General features: G+C 37.8%; 1 protein-coding gene across 2 annotated transcripts; it reads left to right on the forward strand.

Annotated features, from left to right (window-relative positions):
* Nucleotides 1-1,076: 1,076 nt before the first annotated feature.
* Nucleotides 1,077-17,804, forward strand: RAB5A (RAB5A, member RAS oncogene family). 2 transcript variants are annotated; one of them, XM_017827412.1, is made up of 6 exons: nt 1,077-1,261; nt 7,060-7,312; nt 10,639-10,790; nt 11,773-11,895; nt 13,756-13,849; nt 16,328-17,804. In XM_017827412.1, the coding sequence occupies exons 2-6, from the start codon at nt 7,150-7,152 to the stop codon at nt 16,441-16,443; spliced, it is 648 nt and encodes a 215-aa protein (XP_017682901.1). In that variant the 5' UTR covers nt 1,077-1,261; nt 7,060-7,149; the 3' UTR covers nt 16,444-17,804. The 2 variants fall into 2 exon arrangements, with proteins under 2 accessions (XP_017682901.1, XP_017682902.1); XM_017827413.1 differs by lacking the exon at nt 1,077-1,261 and adding an exon at nt 2,491-2,509.
* Nucleotides 17,805-17,906: the final 102 nt, after the last annotated feature.

Raw genomic sequence — 17,906 nt, forward strand, 5'->3', positions numbered from 1 at the left:
ATGGAGTATCTAAACAAGCTTCATTAAATTGTACCAGTTACTAAATAACATTATTGATAAACTTATTAAACATCTTAGCAGGTTTTTTTTTTTTAATTTCCTTCAAACTATTAGACCTTGTAAAATCTGCTATACTGTGGAAACACTTTGTCTTGACTGTTCTGTTTCCTATACAATCCACTCATAGTTTGTGACCAACTGATCCTTCTCTCTCACAAGGTCATTCTTCACACTATGAAGCAATCAAGACATTGTTTATATCCATCTATGAAGCAAGACTTTTCTGTGTTAGCAACCTGTCCTCTCAAGTTTTTAGCACTCTGTCAGAAATGAATCAGCTTCTAAGGCTTTATCAGTGGCTGTTCAGTGTTTTAGAAAGTCAGGTAAATTCCTGACTGCAATTCAGATTTGCCTGTGTAGTTCCTCATTTGAACTGATTTGGAATAGCTTTGGAAATAATAGCTTTGGAAAATGGTTCTTTTAGAGAATTAACCCAGGACTTTTCTGTCTTGTCATACCCAGCGCCCATCCCTGGAAGTTCAGCAGCACTGCCCCCGCAGTCTCTATAGGATTGGCATGGAATCATAGAATGGCCTGGGTTGGAAGGGACCTTGAAGACCATCCTGTTCCAATCCCCCTGCCATGGACAGGGACACTTTCCACTAAACCAGGTTGCTCAGAGCCCCATCCAACCTGGCCTTGAACAGTTCCAGGGATGGGGGTATCCACTTCTCTGGGCAACCTGTTCCAGTGCCTCACCACCCTCACAGGAAATGGAAGACGATAGGAAGATGCTCGGGTCGCTCGCAGAGACTCTTCCTCTGGGTGCTGGGGTAAGTAGGAGACACGGTACACCCTGTCAAGGAGCGCAGGCTCCGATGCCTTGGGCGCGGCCGGGCAGGGGCGGTGCGGGAAAGGCGGGGGATCGGGAACAAAAGGAGGCGGGGAAAGGTGGGGAAGAAAGGGGAGCCACGTGACGGCGCGGGCGGACCGGAAGGGCAGGGCGCCTGCGGGCCGTGACGTGTCCGCGGCGGCGGAAGTGCGTGTGCGCGGGTGCGAGCGTGTTTGGGTCGGGGCGGCGGCGGCGGAAGTGGCGGCGGGGCCGGGACAGCTCGGCTGGGACAGCTCGGCCGCGCCCCCGCCCCTCGCCCCCAGACGGGAGCCGCCTCCCCTCTCCCCCTCCTTCGCACACCCTGCCCGCAGCGCCCGCCAGCCCCCACGGACATCGCTGCGCCGCCGCCCCGGCCCCCGCCCCGGCCAGGTGAGGAGGCGGCGGCGCCGGGGGGCCCCGGCGGCGGGAGAGGGGCGGGGGGCGCGTGTTGTGCGGGACTCCTCCCTGGGCCCTACGGGGACGCCGTGCCGCGGTGCGGGCGGCCGAGGGGGCGGCCCGGCGTGCGGGGAGGAGAGGCGGGTCGCTCCCTTCCCGGCTCAAAATGGCGCCCCCGGTTTTCCCACTTCCCCTTATTCCTGTGCCTGGAAGGCAGCCGCGGGGGAGGGGAGGTGGCGGCGGGGGCTATAGAGGCTGGGCCCGCGGGAGCGGGTATCCTGCCTGGCCTGCGAGCGCTCCTGCGGGGAGGTATCGCTGTCCGGGGCTGGCGGTGAGGGTTGTTGCCCTCGACTTGCTTGTGAGATACGAAAGGGGAGGTTGGGTGATATGCCCCGCGGTTTCCCTTTCGCTTGCGGCTGGAGGAGGGACGGTGAATTAGGTGGGAAGTAGAAATACTCCCGACAACGAACGTATCGGTATCGGGGGAATCACGACAGGCCTGGTATACTAGTATGTTCTACAGCACGCTCAATTGGAACTAGATGTAAAGCCAGAGTATGGTGGAGAAACAAACCCATGCCTTTTTATCTTTTAGAGGAGAGCGAAATGGCTTAAGAGCTATCAAAATGTTCCAAACAACAGGGCCATAAAAGGCTGTTCTCTCAGCATTTTTGGTGACTTGTTTTTTCTACCTTACGCCTCTTTCAGAGCTTGGGGATGAAAAAGAGAGGCTGAACAGCTAATTAAGCAGCTGAAATTAATCAGCTTCTTCCATGTAATGTTCAGGCCAAGTAAAAAGCATGGCATTTATGTCTTTTCTGGTTTCATAGTGACTTGTCAGAGTTACAGTCAGGCTAGATTGCATGTATGTATTGTTCTTCCGTAAGAAATATCAGGAAAAGGTAGATGTTGGCTGAAGTGAGGTGGCTAGAGACAATGGTATTGTAGTCATCATTGTTACTTACATTTCCTGTATGATAAACCAGTTTACCTGAAAGCAGGTGATACCATTCATCATTCAGATGAGCTTATGAGCTTCCTATTACCTTTAATGGGAAGGCTATGACTTTTTGCAGCGATTGTGTTGATTCACTCTTTTAACTTACTGCCTCATTATGTTTCAGTATAAACTGGCTTGTGTGTGACACTTCTTTTGCTAGTTGTCCATATTACTGTCTTGAACCCTGCAGTAAGGTGCCACCCTAGTTCTGCTGGACGTGGAAAGGAAAAACAGAAGACTTGGTTAGTAGGAGTGACTAATAATCAGGCTTTTTAGTTACTGCTTTTTAAAAATATTCAAGGTAGTCCAGTATAAAGAAATTAAAGTAGACAGATAATGGTTGCAACCTCAGCATTGTATGATCTCTGTTAAAGAAGTGTGAAAAAGTTTATTAGAAATTGATACAACAGCAGGTGTGTTCATGGTAAGAAACACTGTCGTTTGCTGTGAAATACAAACGTGGTGAAATGTTCCAGTTTTAAATTTAACATGAATTTTTCTGTTGTGGCCTTTGTATTTGATAATGCAATTAATCATATTAGTTGTAGGAACAGTGCTTGGTCTCTTAATCTCTTCAGTAGACTGGGTTTTGTCAGCAGTGTCACTTTGATACTTTTGTACTAGTTGTGTTGTAGTTGAAAATAGGCACTGATCTGAAAGCTTACATGACTGAATTATGCCATCAAATTGTGAATTTGTAGGTATTGGCTAGGGCTGTTGGTATTTTGCACACAGATTCAAATATAATAAGATTTGTATGTGATCTTTGTTTGTAGGACTCTTCTCTTTCACAAATAAAACTCAGACTCTCTTGCAGCATACAAATTTCTCTTCTAGAGTGATGAGAATACCCAACATCTGGTAAATTAGTTGGTAGGATTAGCAGGAGTACTTTGCTAATAATATAGTCCAAGCTTTGTGTTCTGGCATTTCAGCATGGAGCTGCTGTGTCTTGGGGATATTCGGGAGGAGTGAAAGTTCCTATTTACCAGAGGGACCTATGTATTTGTAGTGCCCAAGACTGCAAAATGAGCCTTTTAATATATGATGGAGTTCTTATGTTAAACGCTGTAAAAGTAAGAAAATCTCCCTCATTTCTAGTCATGTGAAGCCATCCATCTCAGAAATTTTTATAGTATTTTCTTCAGCAGATTTTGATAATTGTCATTGCATAACTCCCATATATATTAGTTTTGGTTCCAGTCAAACAGTTGAACTTCCTTTTGTTTAGGTGAATGAAAATCTCTTACCAAGGTTTTCTTTCTTCACGTTTCAAATGTATTGATTACATAGTGTGCATAACATGCAAAATTTTGGGCAGGCATGGCTGGAAGGCATGATAGTGGGTCTTTGCCAGGAAATTTTCATCAGAATTAAGGGTAAAAAATAGGTATGGCAGACAAGCCCTTGAGTAAGTGTTGAGAATTGTCTTGAAAGTGATCTGTCAAAAAATACTTGAATTTTCAATGTTATCTGTAGGGTACTGACTGTAGTATTCACCTCTGGTTCTCAAGCCTTGTATTTTACTGATAAATTAAGGAACAGGAGAATGAATATGACCTGAGGCTTGGAGTTTGCATGGGGTTAGTAGCATTGACATCTAAATCCTTGTGAGGCACTATGCTGAGCTCACAGATGTGAAAAGAACAGGCAAAAAACATTCTATGATGGCAGTGTCAAACTATAGTACTGCTTCCCTTCAGAATAAGGAAATGCTTCCCTTGCTTTTTGTGTATATATGCTGCCATGTTGTGATCTCTAAGTAAAGAGTTTCAACATCACCTGAAGCTTCAAAAGATGATGGTTTCAATATACACTTATAGAAGGTATTACTGACTTTTTTAATATATCAAAATCATCTGGATGTGCTCCATCAGGTTTTCAGTCTGGCGTTTATTTTATCCTTAGCTGTTAAAAAGAGGGTGGCATGACTGTAGTAGGTTTTATTATTAATTTATTAGAAATATTAATGTGACTATCAAAGGAATGAGGTTTGCAGTGTGTTTCTTAGATTTTGCTACCAGACTTGCAGCTGGTTATTTTTGTACATGGTATCTGAATGTCTAGAATGATTTTTGGGGGAGGGATGCTGTAAGGGTGTAAACTTTGAAGTTCTCTGGTAGCTACAGCTTTGTAGCTTGGGCATCTATAAAAATCAAAGTAGATATTTGTCTTGACAACTTGTTTCATCTTTGTGTTCTGAAGGAGTTTTGCAAGGGGTAGTAATTACTGTTTCGTAAGTGATATAAATCTGAATAACTAGAAGCTCTAAATGGCCAGTTGAAACAGGTAAATATTATGTGAGTTAAATCAGTCTTGCCCGTTCTTCTGTCATACCTCGTTTTGCTCTCAGTGTGGGGAACAGCAAGCAAAAAAGCAGTCACAGCAAGTAACCAGTGTGGTGGGTTGATTTCCTCACTGTGTGTCATCCAGAAGTCACTTGCTCCCAAGAGTACTAAGTTGCACGGTCCTTGGATGCCATCCTTATGTCTTCATGAATGCTGCAGAGTCTAGAAAAACATGGGATGTATTAAAATTAAAGGGTTTTAAATTATTTCATAGTTGTCCAAACACACTGGAATGCTACAGCAAACAGCTTTTTTTTTTCATTTTAAACCAGAAATAACTTAATTGTCTTCATTCATTTTCCAAAGGAAAAGATAAACAAATGGCTAACAGTATTCTGAACTACCTATATTGTGGCTATGCCTTACTTTCTCTAATGTAGTATAATTAGAGAGAGATTAACTGTTGTCACTGATCAATTATTTTATCCAAATTGCTCCACAACTTCTAATCCATATTTAAGCAATATGGAGGTGGCAGAGTTTTGCTGGACAACCAACACACCAGCAGTGCATGAATTGTTGTTTTATGGTGTAAGGATGAAAGGCCTGGTATTTTTAAAATAATTGGATCCATTCCTGTATTCTGAAATATTTCACTAAAATTAATTTAATGACTAAGAATCTGAGTATGGAATTAATACCGTACTTAATGGTGGTGAGATATGCAAAGGCTTTTTTGCTTCATAGAAACATTCTTTTGCTATGGTACACTTTCACATGTTTGTAAGAACATACATCTAAAATATGATACTTACTAGACTATGTTGTACAACTAAAATGTAAAAAATATGTATCTTTTGATTTAAGGATAATGTAATAGTCAAATAGGACACAAACTCAGGACAGAATACAGAACTGTAATATCCTACCTGGAACAAGCTAAATTATTTTGAGAGATATGGGAAAAGAAGCAACATCAGCAAATAGGAGTGTCTTTAGGATGTTGAAAGTGGTTTTTTAATAACTGTGTTCAAGTTATGTTTACACTGAGAAATAGAACACCTGTTTTTCAACTGGAATGTAATTCAGTAAGTAATGCTTAGATTTCTGTTTTGATTTATTCCATGAAAATTAGTTTTGTGAGGAAGTATCTTATTGGAGGATGGAGTTCTGCTAGAGTGCTGAAGCACTTTACAGGAAATAAGGTTCTTCAGCACTTGGGTTGAGTTTACAAAAGGAGAGAGAGTTAGGAAGGAGAACGAAGGCTTAGTGTCTTGAGCTCAGCGTATGGCAAACTGGAATGCTCAAGTGCCTGATCTGTGTGCTAAGGGGTTTGAAACAGGAAGATAGCTAAACACTACTGCTTGGTTTAAAATGTAGTTGCTTTACCACTAGGAATAAAGAATAAGAAGTCATTTGAAAGTGTTATGTTTGCTTACCTTTTTCAACTAAGTATTGAAGCCATTTCCTGCATTAGGAGAATGCACTCTTAACTTGCTTGCATCCTGGATACTAGAGAAGCTGTATCCCCACAAAGTGTGCACAATTCAAGTAAATAATCAACTGGAGTAGGACGAAGTTACAGGATAGTTTTGGCATGGCTTTTGTTTTGTGTCTGCTGTTAAGTGTGTAAAAGCATAAATATTAGGCTTAGAAGTGATACCAGCAGAGTCTAAAGGCTTCTCTGTCCATATGAATAAATACTGGGGGTGAGGTCCTTTTAAGGAGTTGAAAAGGAGACAGAGTAAGGAATACACTGTTTATAGTTGTTCTTAACAAAGATCTTTGTTGTGAATATTGATCTATTAGGACGTGTTAGTACTGGAAATAGAAATCTAAAATCATAATTCTCTGGTGGCTGGAATTCTTACTGGTCAAGAAAAATCTGGTTTTCTTCATAGGGAAGGCTTTACTGTTGCTTCTCAGTACAGTTGTTAATTAGAGTATGCATCAGTGGTTTGTATGTGAAGATCTGTGCTTTTATTTAAGGAAATTGCATTTGATAAAAGTGAGTCGAAGACTCACACTTGGAAAGAACTTACTGTGGTGTTCTAGTTTTCCCAATTTGCTCAGTTTTTTAGCATCGTTTATTGGTGCCGGCTTTGGAATATTGGTTAGCAATGGCATAATTATGGAAAAATTGTTACTTCTTGCCATTTGATATTTTACCAATAATTTGAAAGTCTGAATATGTTGTATTATACTTCAATCTTGATATCTTAAGAAATAAGAGACCGAAGTCTTGCAAGAAGCAGCATAATTGAATTTCAATGTCCTAAATTAAAGCTTTAATGGGAAGACTAGGTATTGAAGAAGATAACTGGTTCATTTGTCATAAATTCTGGCTATAGTTGATAACTTAGCAGCCATGGTAGCTATACTCTGGACTTTTCACTTTGGTAAATATTAGATCAAGTTATATGTAGTACATGTTTCATTAGTGAATGAGATCTTTCTTACTTGGTTTGTAAATCTAATACCACCCACTGTCTTTTCACAAATAGGTTGTTACTGGCAGAAGAACCACTGAGGTCTGAATCCTGGAACTTACTTTTAAAAGCTGTTGAAATAAAGGACTTCTTTCTAATTTGGACATGGCTAATCGAGGAGCAACAAGACCCAATGGGCCAAATGCTGGAAATAAAATTTGCCAGTTCAAACTAGTACTTTTAGGAGAGTCTGCAGTTGGCAAATCAAGTTTGGTGCTTCGATTTGTAAAAGGACAGTTTCATGAGTTTCAAGAAAGTACAATTGGAGGTGAGAAAATTATCCTGTTGATTTGTTTTGAGCTGAGCCTTGTGTACTGTCCTTGCCCTTGTCAACCTTTAATGTAATGGCACTTCTACATTGGGTAATTGACAGCAAGGATTATATCTGAGCCCTGTCTCTGTAATTGAGAATTATAACTTTCTAAGCTAAACATAGTTGGCACTAGGCTGTAGCAAATGTGCATGTCAAGTGGAGGAAGTAAATGTGTTCTTGAACTGTGTAGTTTTGAAACCTGGGCTCCTTGTTACATTTTGTTTGTGAGTGGATGTGTAGCTGTTTTAACTGTGGTGTATGTTTAATGCATGAAATGACTGCTTAAGAGTTAAGAACTTAGTTCCTATGGAAAAAAAAAGTGCTGCAAACACAAGCTTGTGTTTTGTCATTTGTGCATCCTGGCTTTGCATTTGATTTGGGTGAACTTGCTACATTTCTGGATATACCTTTCTTTGTTAGTAATTGCAGAATTTCATGTGCTGTTTTTATGTTTTGTGACTTCAAACAAAACAGGTGCTGGTTACTAGAATTAAAAAAATCTGTTAACAGACTTTTTGCACTCTTCCCCTTGACAGATTTCTTATGTTATATTGTATTTTGAAGTTATTTGTGCTTTGAGCTGTATTCCTCCTTGGATAAATTTAAACTTATCCTAAAACTACCAAACAGCATACAGACTTAAAAAAATTTGGATTTTATGGATTGATAAATATTCTCCAGTAGTTGCTGCTTGCATGAGTCAGTCTGTTACATTGTAATATTTGTGTGAAGTCCTCTCAGTGGTCTGTATGTGTCTTCACACACCAACAGCTGTTGAAAAGTAAAAAGCTTACAAAGGTTACAAAAATAAATACGAGCTGAGTTTCATTGCATTCTTCTTTTGCCCTATTTCTAGCCGTTACATGTATTTATTTTTTGTATCTGTCAGCATACATGGACAACCACATATTTTCTCCTTTAGCAATCTTACTAATGCACACTTGGCTTTGCGCATTTTATCATGGCTTTAGAGTAGGTGTTAGTGTGAAAGGTTTCTGTATTCTCTCATACAACTGTGCAGTAACATGGAGAGCATTCTCAAAGATCTATAGTGAATTAACTTTCCAATATCAATGAGATTTTTTGTTTTTAAAAAAACAGTTAAATTTCAGTGAAATTCATTGTTCCATTTCAGTGATCTCCAATTCATTTAACCTCCTTTTAGTTTTTTTTTCTTGTTTTAGTGTTTGTGTTTGGGATAACCCGAAATGTGTTACACTGTTTAAAATCTATACAGAAGTTAAACTTAAGACCCTAAGTTCAAGTTCAGATATGTAGTGTTTAGTGTGATCTGTATTAACTTAGGCTTCTTCTATGTAAAATAGAAAAAACCAAAATGCCATATAATACAGTTGAGAGATATTAAATGCAGCAATGTTGGGATTTAGAAAAAGTTTTCTACAGAGAAAGCTGTCTAACTGTGTAGCTTGTAGTTGCCTAAGGCATAATTTTCTTTGTACACAGAAGGGCCTTTTAACAAAGAGAGGCTTATGTGCATTGTGAATCTGAATAAAAACATCTGAAAGGGAGTGAAGTTAAAGGCAGACATGTTGGATGGTGGTGGTGTGTTTTTGCCACTTCAGACTAGTGTAGCAATGCCTGTTAGTTGCTTAAGACAAAAGTATGGCTGTTAAGGATGATAGGCTTTCAGATAATTATCACAGTTGATTAACTGTCAATTTACTATGGCCTTGCAAGATAGAAGAAAGATACCTGTTTTGCAAAAATTAGCAGGTGTTTTAAGGTGGTTAAAGTGTTTCTTTTGACAAAAATGAGAATATCATAGAATAAACACCTTGTTTTAATTCTCTTCCCAAGTAAATACCTTCATTTATGGAGTTTAAGTACACTTTTCTGTTAAGAGAATAATGTCCGTAAGAACTTCAAAATCACTTGCTTCACATCTTGTCTCTGCCTTGGACAGATATATTGAGCTACTTCTGAGGAGGAAGGACTTAGTTTAGTGCAGGATGTATGGAGGTTTTTTCACTCCGTTTTGGTTCTGGGCTGCTTAAGGAGATGCCAAGTGGAGCCTGTTTTACTGATGCTTGGATATTTAGCATTTAGAGTGTTATATGAGGATTTAACATTGGAACATCAAAGCCTTTACCTTCTCCAGCCTGCCTGCTCATTTGTGATGGATGCTAATACCCTTGAAGCAGGAGCACCTGACCACTTAAGGAGTCAGATTCTTGTCATGGTTTAACCCCAGCCAGCTGCTCGCTCACAGCTGAAATAGGGACACTTCTGGTATGCTAGTTACAATGTCCTTTACAAAGCAAGATTGGCTTGCTTTTGGCTTCAGTAATAAGTTGAAGGTTGCAGCAGTTTTGGAATGATTCATAGGCTATGATGCCTTGGAGTATGTAGGACAGGATAACATCCCAGGTATGTAGGCAGGTCAGTGTCTCTTCAGACCTTTGATTTAGATTGGCCACAATCTGTCAGTATGCCCAGTGATGAGAGTCCCCACTTCAGCCAAGTAGTGGCCTTTCCTTAGTTTTGTAATACTAGTTTCTATATTGTGTGGGTACTTGGCCTCCGTACTTTTAATATGTACCTTAATCTTAATGGAAGAACTTTGCTAGGAGTAACTGTTTAAAGACTTAGAATATTCTAAGTTACTTACTATTTTCTGTAACCAAAAGAACAGTATTTATGGTAATGCATTTGGCTGTAGTGGCAATGGATGCAAGCTGCCCTGAAACTGCAGGCTGTCGAAATTATGCTGAAATTAACTTCATGAGATCACTTGCAAAGTCATGCTGCTTTAAGATCAAGAACTTTTGAGAAGTGCTTCTTCTTTTTTCCATGCCCATTAGCTAAGGTGAAGTTGTCAGGAGCTGAAAATCAAAGCTTTAAGACACTATTCAAGTGATGTAAATGTGTAGAACTGAAAATATCTGAACTGTGGGATTATAGCATGATGGGATACTGTTACTGCTACTCTGTCATACAGTGTGTTGAAGCAGGATGAAATGTATCTAGAAGGTTTAAAAGAAAGCTTATGGTTACTCAGATTCACTATTGCAAAAAAAGGAATCCTTTCCAATTCTTCCTTTCTTGTGTCTTTAGCTTGAGGAGAGTCTGATTGTTTAAATGACTGTTCTGTGTTGATCAGTTATGGTCTGTCAGCTAATGCTTGCATTAAACCTGCTATATTACAATAGTAGGCTGGAATTGTTTAAGGAAATCATATTTGCATCTCTGTGAGCATAATTTTGTGTGAATATAGAGATATAAATAGACTTCTGGTTTCAGCACCTCTGTCTTTTTTGTAGCTGCTTTTCTAACCCAGACTGTATGTCTGGATGATACAACGGTAAAATTTGAAATTTGGGATACAGCTGGGCAAGAGCGGTACCACAGTTTAGCACCCATGTACTACAGAGGAGCACAAGCAGCTATAGTGGTGTACGACATTACAAATGAGGTAAGTACTATACTAGGGAGGCACAAGGGGCATTTGGAAGTTAGTCTTATATTGACCGTTCCTTAGTTTTTCTCGCTGACTTGCGTGAATCAATTCATGATTTCATAGAATCATAGAATGGTTTGAGTTGAAAGGAACTTTTAAAGGTCATCTAGTCCAACATCCCTGCCATGTGCAAGGATACATTCTGCTAGAGCAGGTTGCTCATTTCATACTGGACTATGTAATGTTAATTTGTGTCTGTAAACTTTTCTTGTCAAAAGACCATTTATAGGGAGTTTTCTTCTTTTGTATAAAAAAAGAGAAAGAAAGTAAATTCTATTGTAAAAATGTTTCAAACCCACCTTTAAATCAGTTCACCAAGTGCGAGCTGTTACTCTCATCACATTGCTGGTGGCAGTTTTATTTCTGATAGTGAAAGACATTTTAATATTGTATTATTGCAGATTGCAAGTAAGGATTGGAAAGGTGGCACAAGCCATTAAGACCAAAACCTAAGGTTATTTGACTTCTTTTTATTTGGATATAGATAAGCTTCACTTGTTTTTAATAAAATGAGTCTTAAAAACCAAAACTCTCAAAAACCCCAGAAATTGTGTACCATAATGAATAGTGCTCACTAATTAGTAAGTAATTTTGAGACCCTTTCAATATAGCTGTTCATACACTTGATTATTCTAGAGAAATTGAAATTCCTATTTTTATCTTCTAACTACTTCTCTTTCCTTACTCTTTACTACATAAAGATCTTCCTACCTTTACTTGCTTTTTCAGCATTATCTCAACAAAGCACAGTTGAGAACTAAGGTAGGGATGTTTTGTTTTAAAAGCTCAGTTGGCGAGTTGGAGTGTGCCTTTGGACTAAGGTAGCGGCCTTGCATTTGGCCTTTTGTGCTTCAAGTGTAGATAACAGAGATGGGGATAATAGGTGAGTACAAAAGGATGATAAAACTCAGTTGCATCATTTTGCAATCATTAACAGGAGTCCTTTGCCAGAGCGAAAAATTGGGTCAAAGAACTTCAGCGACAAGCAAGTCCTAACATTGTAATAGCTTTAGCAGGAAACAAAGCTGATCTAGCTAACAAAAGAGCTGTGGATTTCCAGGTATGTACATAACTTCTTTTCATAGAAATATCATTTTATTTGAATAGATAGTAAATAAATCTAGGAGGAGCTTACATGCATAGCCTAGCTAGTTGTTGTGGAGGTCATGCTGTTAAATATAAACATCAGCTGAGACTAATTAAATTATACATGCTACTGTAAAACCTATTTCTGTACAAGTGATATGTAGCAATAGACTTTTTTGAATAATTAAGTTTGACTTGGATGAATAACTAATTTATTTGAGTATCTTTAAGGCTAATTAATTATTTGTTCTTTCATGTGACTTCTGTCTTCTACTGGAAATTATCAGTAACTAGAGTTTCAATGGATGAGATAGCAGTAACTCAGTGCAAACTGTTCTGTCTGTCTTGTCAGCCAGAGAATTTTGATTATCATGTGATACCAAGCTGATTGATTTGCCTAGCTTCCTTAGACTGTACTGTTGAAGCAGTATTCAAATTTTAATTGTGCTTTTCATGGTATTCTTTTCAGTTTAGTGATAATATTGATGTTCTCACTGCTGTAGTCTATCTTCTAGAAAGTTTAGCCAGGTCATCAGAAAATAGCTTCCAAAATGAATAAAAAATTTACTGCTGGTAGCTCTAGTCCATTCATGATTGACTGAGTTTGAATTAAGATAGTATTTATTAGTTGTTACTTCTGTTATGGTTTTTAATCTATATTTGATGTTAGTGTGTGAGATATTGCTGTGTATAGTAGTGAATCCGCTTGCAACTATAGGTTAGCAGTGGTTCAGGTGTTTTTCTACCAGAATTCAACAACTCAGTGTTCTAGTTTTATACTTCCATGTCAGTTGTAACATAAAGCTATGTGACAGAAGATCTTTGTGTTTTGTGAAAAGTTGTGGTATTTAACAAAAGCGTCATACATCATGAAGTATGAGGTCTTGCAGTCAAACATAATCAAATTTAACTACAAAAGTAGACCTACCTTTACATTTTTTGAACAATTAGAATCTTAATATTTTTCGAATGTTAAGGTTTTTGCTAATGTGGATTTTTGGGCTTCTTGCAGGCTTGACAGTCCTTTCTCATTGCAAATCACATATTAGATTTCTAAGTATTTGTTAATGTGTTATTTCAGGTATAGTTACATCTTAGCAGATGTCACTTAATTATAGAATGCTGTAGGTTATTCTTTCCATCATAGGTCTCTTGTAGTTTGGCTTCTTTGTAGATTTCTTATTGAATGCAAAGGCAGTTACATAATCATAAGAAGACAGGGATTCTCAGCTGAATTGAGTAGTAGGAAGTGGCAAAAATAGTAAAGTTCTTATGAGCAGTGTATCAGATGAAAATTCATACTGAAAGGGGAGATAACATGGCAAAATACTTCATACTGCTTATTTGTTATAATTGTGAATTTCTATCAGGATAATGAAATTGTTCTGATCCATCTGTTCCAGTGCTTGAAAGATTCGAGATAGTTGCAAACTGCCTTCTTTCCAGGGTAATAACAGACTTGCTGACATTTGATGGCGCTTTCTGGAGCTCATTTGTTCTTGCTATCATGGCTAGTGTTTTGGATTGGGGTTGTCCCTTTCATAAATATTTTCATTTATTATTTAGTTTTGCCTGATATGTTTCTATATGGATATTTTTAAGATTAGTAAGAATTTTTAAGATTGCATTTCTAATTGTTTAGCTGCTTGATGGAATTATAACTTCTCTGTAGCTAATGAATAACATATTGTCACATGGGTGTTTCAACAAACTGTCTTTCTTTCAAAATGGTATAGAAATTGTTCCTTAGTAGCAATAAAAGTACAATGTGTAGTAATTATGTGATTTTTAATTTTTTTTTTAATGAAGTAATTTTTTTTACTTTAACTTGCAGGAAGCACAGGCTTATGCAGATGACAACAGCTTATTGTTCATGGAGACGTCTGCCAAAACATCTATGAACGTAAATGAAATATTCATGGCAATTGGTGAGTTTAAGAACAAACTAAGAACTTAAAAAGAATTTTTTTCATGAGATGCAGACCATTGCAATCTTCCTAACCCAAGGTCTTCGTTTGTAACCTGAATTATTTCTGGCACTGAAGTTTCTTTAGGACCTTTTATTTGTTTAATTTTGTTTAGGTAGCTGTCTGAAATCAAAAAGTTGTGCCAAAGATGGCGATGTGTGCTTGAATTCACTGTCCAAGTAATATGTAAAGGATACTGCATATGAAAAGTAAATTTACTAATAATTTTTAGACCTAACATAATCTTAAGGATTTCTGTAAAGTTGCCAACGTGTCATAGTAAGTATAAATTATTAAGAAATTTTGTGTATTCCATTGATATAACCAAAATTGTATTTAATTGTTGATGAACTTTTGAAAGGGGAGGAAAAAGAATACATTTTAGGTCGGTCACTAACCTGTTAAATAATAACCTTAATCACAGTAGGAGCTCTGCTGCTCAGTAATAGTAATTTATAGCATCAAATAATCTCATTAAACTGTTTTGTATGTTGCACCACGGTGACCTCTCCAACCCGCTTTTTGTGGAAAAAAATCATTGCTGTTAAAATTAAATGTTTCTAAAGAGCTCTTACCCTCTGCTTTTCAAGTCAGGAAAGCAGAAGATAATTTGTGGTGTGCTTCAAACTTCCAGTAGATGCGAATTAAATTATCACTATAGCAACACTTTATAACAAGCACTTCCTTCATATTAACTATAAATACTTGGGGAGGGGGGACGGACACAAACACATAACTGTATGAGAGGAAAGTATATTCTTCTCGTAATTGTTCAAGATAGGCCTGCATTTAATGATACAGAAATGCTCAATTGCACCATTCTGGTGAAATTTCAGAATTAATGTGTTTAATGATGCAGTTTGCATCCTGTTTAAAAAAAAAAAAATGAATCACCAAATTGGTGATTCAACCCCAAATTGTTTGGGTTTTTTTTTTTAATTTGCTATATCAAAAATAATTCTTACCTCTCCATATTTTAGTGAAGTATACAAAGTGAATTTGAGGAAAACAATGGCTAACTAATAACTGGGTATTTTGTCTGCAGTGTTGGTTGGCCATGTGAGTATTCTTTTGCATCAGTGGGGTGAAATTTAGCTTTGTCAGTGCATCAGAACAAGATCTATGCGACAGTGGTCTCTGGAAGGAAATCTTGGAGGCTATGAGTATTGCATGGAATTTGGAATAGCCTGCACAACATGGTGCAGTTCTCAGGACCATGTGTAAATACAATCTTCAAAACTGGGAGAAAACGGATAAATGAGAACGCTGACGGAACTGTGGGATGCAAGTTACAGATGCTTGTAAATTGATTGCTTTAGAGTTTGTTCAAAACTTTCAGTTAAAAAAAATGTTAATTGAGTTCTGGATACAGTTAGAGAATTAAAAATGATAGTGCTCTGAAGGCATTTTTCTACTGGTGGTTTGTCCTTCTGTGCTGTCTCAGCAGCTTAGTACCATGTGAATTCTTGGGTTTTATCACAGAATTGTAGAACAGCCCAAGTCGGAAGGGACCTCAGAAGATCCCTCTAGTCCACCCTTTTGTGGGAAAGGGAGTCTACATTACTTAGCACCCTGAGATTATCTAGCACCTCAGCACACTGTTGATGTTTGCTCTGCTCTTTTTTTCTGGCTTCATTTTGTTCCTTTCAGAAAAAGCTGTTCTTTAAAAGGCTGACCAAACTTTCACTCCAATTACTTTGGAGTGAAAGCACATGCAACCAAACTGTAGAACAGGAGTGGTTGCTGGGTCCCAGTTCATGTGCAAGACAGGCCCATGGAAATCCTTTTATGGACTTCTATAGTTAAAATAAGCAGTTTTCTGACGGAAGAAATCTAGGAGAAGCTACTGCTCAGAAAGGTAACAGTTGTCACCCTTATTTTTCGTGTCAGGACTGAGAGGGTACCTTGGAGCTGCAAAGGCAACAAAGAAATTATCAGTCAATTGATTCATAGGNGAGAAGAGACAGCTTGAAAAAAATAAGAGAGGCTTGATCTGGTGCTGGCGCCATTTTATATGTTGTATGCAAATCCTTACTCTGGCTAGATATCTGGGAACTGGTTTGACCCATTTCTGTCTGTGTTTGGTGGCTTTTCAGTGTTTCTGTATCTTTTCTCACTAACATCCTGATCTTAAAGCCTGTTCCATGTGGGTGGATTCCCACAAGAGCTGTCATTTGCTGGCATGGCACACCTGTGCAGATATATTTTACTGCTCAAGTTACTAATGCATTTGATGCTTGGAAATCATAGATAAGGGAGTTAATCATTGAGAAGTTAAGTGTCTTAACTTCTTTCATTACCAATGCAGTGAATCAAATCCAATTATATGGTGAGTATACTGATATGCTTATTGAGTAATAATGTGTTGACTTTGTGTACTCAGGTGATTTAATCTTAGTAAAATCTCACTTTAACTCTTATATCCTGTTCATCTTACAGCAAAAAAATTGCCCAAGAATGAACCACAGAACGCAGGAGCTAGCTCTGCCAGAGGAAGAGGAGTAGACCTTACTGAACCCACACAACCACCCAAGAGTCAATGTTGTAGTAACTAAAAGATCAATTGCTTTAAACTGTTCTGAATATTCTTCTGCTTCCTAACTGTTAATAACCATGGAATTGGAGTGCTTAACCTGGTCCAGTACAGCTTCCCAACAGCGAAGAGACTTATGATAATAGTCAAGTTCATGATACAGAGTTTTCTTTTGATGTAAAATTTTAACATGCATGTATCCACCACTGGCTATAATGTTTCAGCAGTAGAGGAGATGGAAGGGACATAAACTTCCTTCAGTTGAAAGGTTTTAAAAATCAGTTGTTATTATTAGGAGTGTACAAGAACTGCTCTCTGTGGACCTAATTGGCCAGTTCCTGTAGCCTCAATACTGATCACTGTTATAATAAATAGAATTGGGTCTTTTCATAATTCTCAATTGTGCTTTAAAGCCTTTTTAGAAACAGGGTCTAAAAATTACTTAAACTTCTCTGAAGTATTGATGCAACCAGTTGTTTCTGCAGGTATCCACTATTTAGTTAAACATTCCATAGTTTAATAATTTAATTACAAATAATACTTGCATTAACAATTTTAAGAATCCTTTGCTTGCCAGACAGTGGAGTTTTAGTTGGTACACTGTATGTAAATTATATCAACCCAGTTAGTTATCTTAATGAATTAGTGATGAATCAAGTTTAACTTAATTTCTAATGTTTTCAGAGGGTACAGACCAGTAAATTCAATTCTATGACTTAGGATATGTTTGGTTTTTTTTCCTCTACAAACTGTAAGAGCTCTTCAAGTAAAACCACAACAAACTCGGTGTCTGTGACTTTTCTTGTTTCTGATCATTGCTGGCCATTACAGTTTGTTTTTCCCCTAAGGAAAAAAATAGTGCACTAACGATTATGTACATCCAACTTGATTTTAAATTTGGATATTAATGTACTGTAAATAGGTACTCTGCATTGTAGTCTACATTTGTTTAATACTTTCTGTAATATTTAAGAGTTGCTTAAAGGTATACAGAATGTACAGTTACTTAAAGCTAACTTTTTTCCTCTCTAATCAAAGGGGGTTCTGAGTTCTTCCTTTATGGCTAGAACAGTAATAAATGATGCTCCTGTATCTGTAACATAAGTACTGCTGTCTGTCAGTAATGAACTTTGCAACTTTGTTTTCCAAAGTACATTTTATTTTGATCAGTCCAGTATATTGCACTAATTCTTTTAGTTATTTTCATTATATGAAATCTACAAAGTGTGTCAGAAGAGATGAATTAGTCTATTTAAATGTTGAACTGATAGAAACTTACTTGTGCAGATTTAAAATTTGCAGTAATCTGGGTTTAGCAAGGAAAATGACAGTTCACCAGTGTTTAGTTTTATATTGAGGTGCTCAGGTTTGAATAAAGTGGTTTAAAAAAATTTTGATTACTGTTTCTTATTGAGAGTTTCAGATGGTTTTATTGCATTTGTACAGTTCAATGTGCTTGCAACAAACATGGGTAGCGCCCTTCCC

This window comes from Lepidothrix coronata, unplaced genomic scaffold (assembly GCF_001604755.1).
Source record: "Lepidothrix coronata isolate B3197 unplaced genomic scaffold, Lepidothrix_coronata-1.0 Scaffold139, whole genome shotgun sequence".
In the NCBI taxonomy this organism is placed as follows: domain Eukaryota; kingdom Metazoa; phylum Chordata; class Aves; order Passeriformes; family Pipridae; genus Lepidothrix; species Lepidothrix coronata.

Bases quoted from the DNA above. Each gene is read 5' to 3' on its own strand.
- RAB5A (XM_017827412.1), top strand. From the start codon at position 7,150: ATGGCTAATCGAGGAGCAACAAGACCCAATGGGCCAAATGCTGGAAAT. The intron at 10,791-11,772 runs GTAAGTACTATA...AATCATTAACAG, and splicing joins TGTACGACATTACAAATGAG to GAGTCCTTTGCCAGAGCGAA. The intron at 13,850-16,327 runs GTGAGTTTAAGA...TTCATCTTACAG, and splicing joins TGAAATATTCATGGCAATTG to CAAAAAAATTGCCCAAGAAT.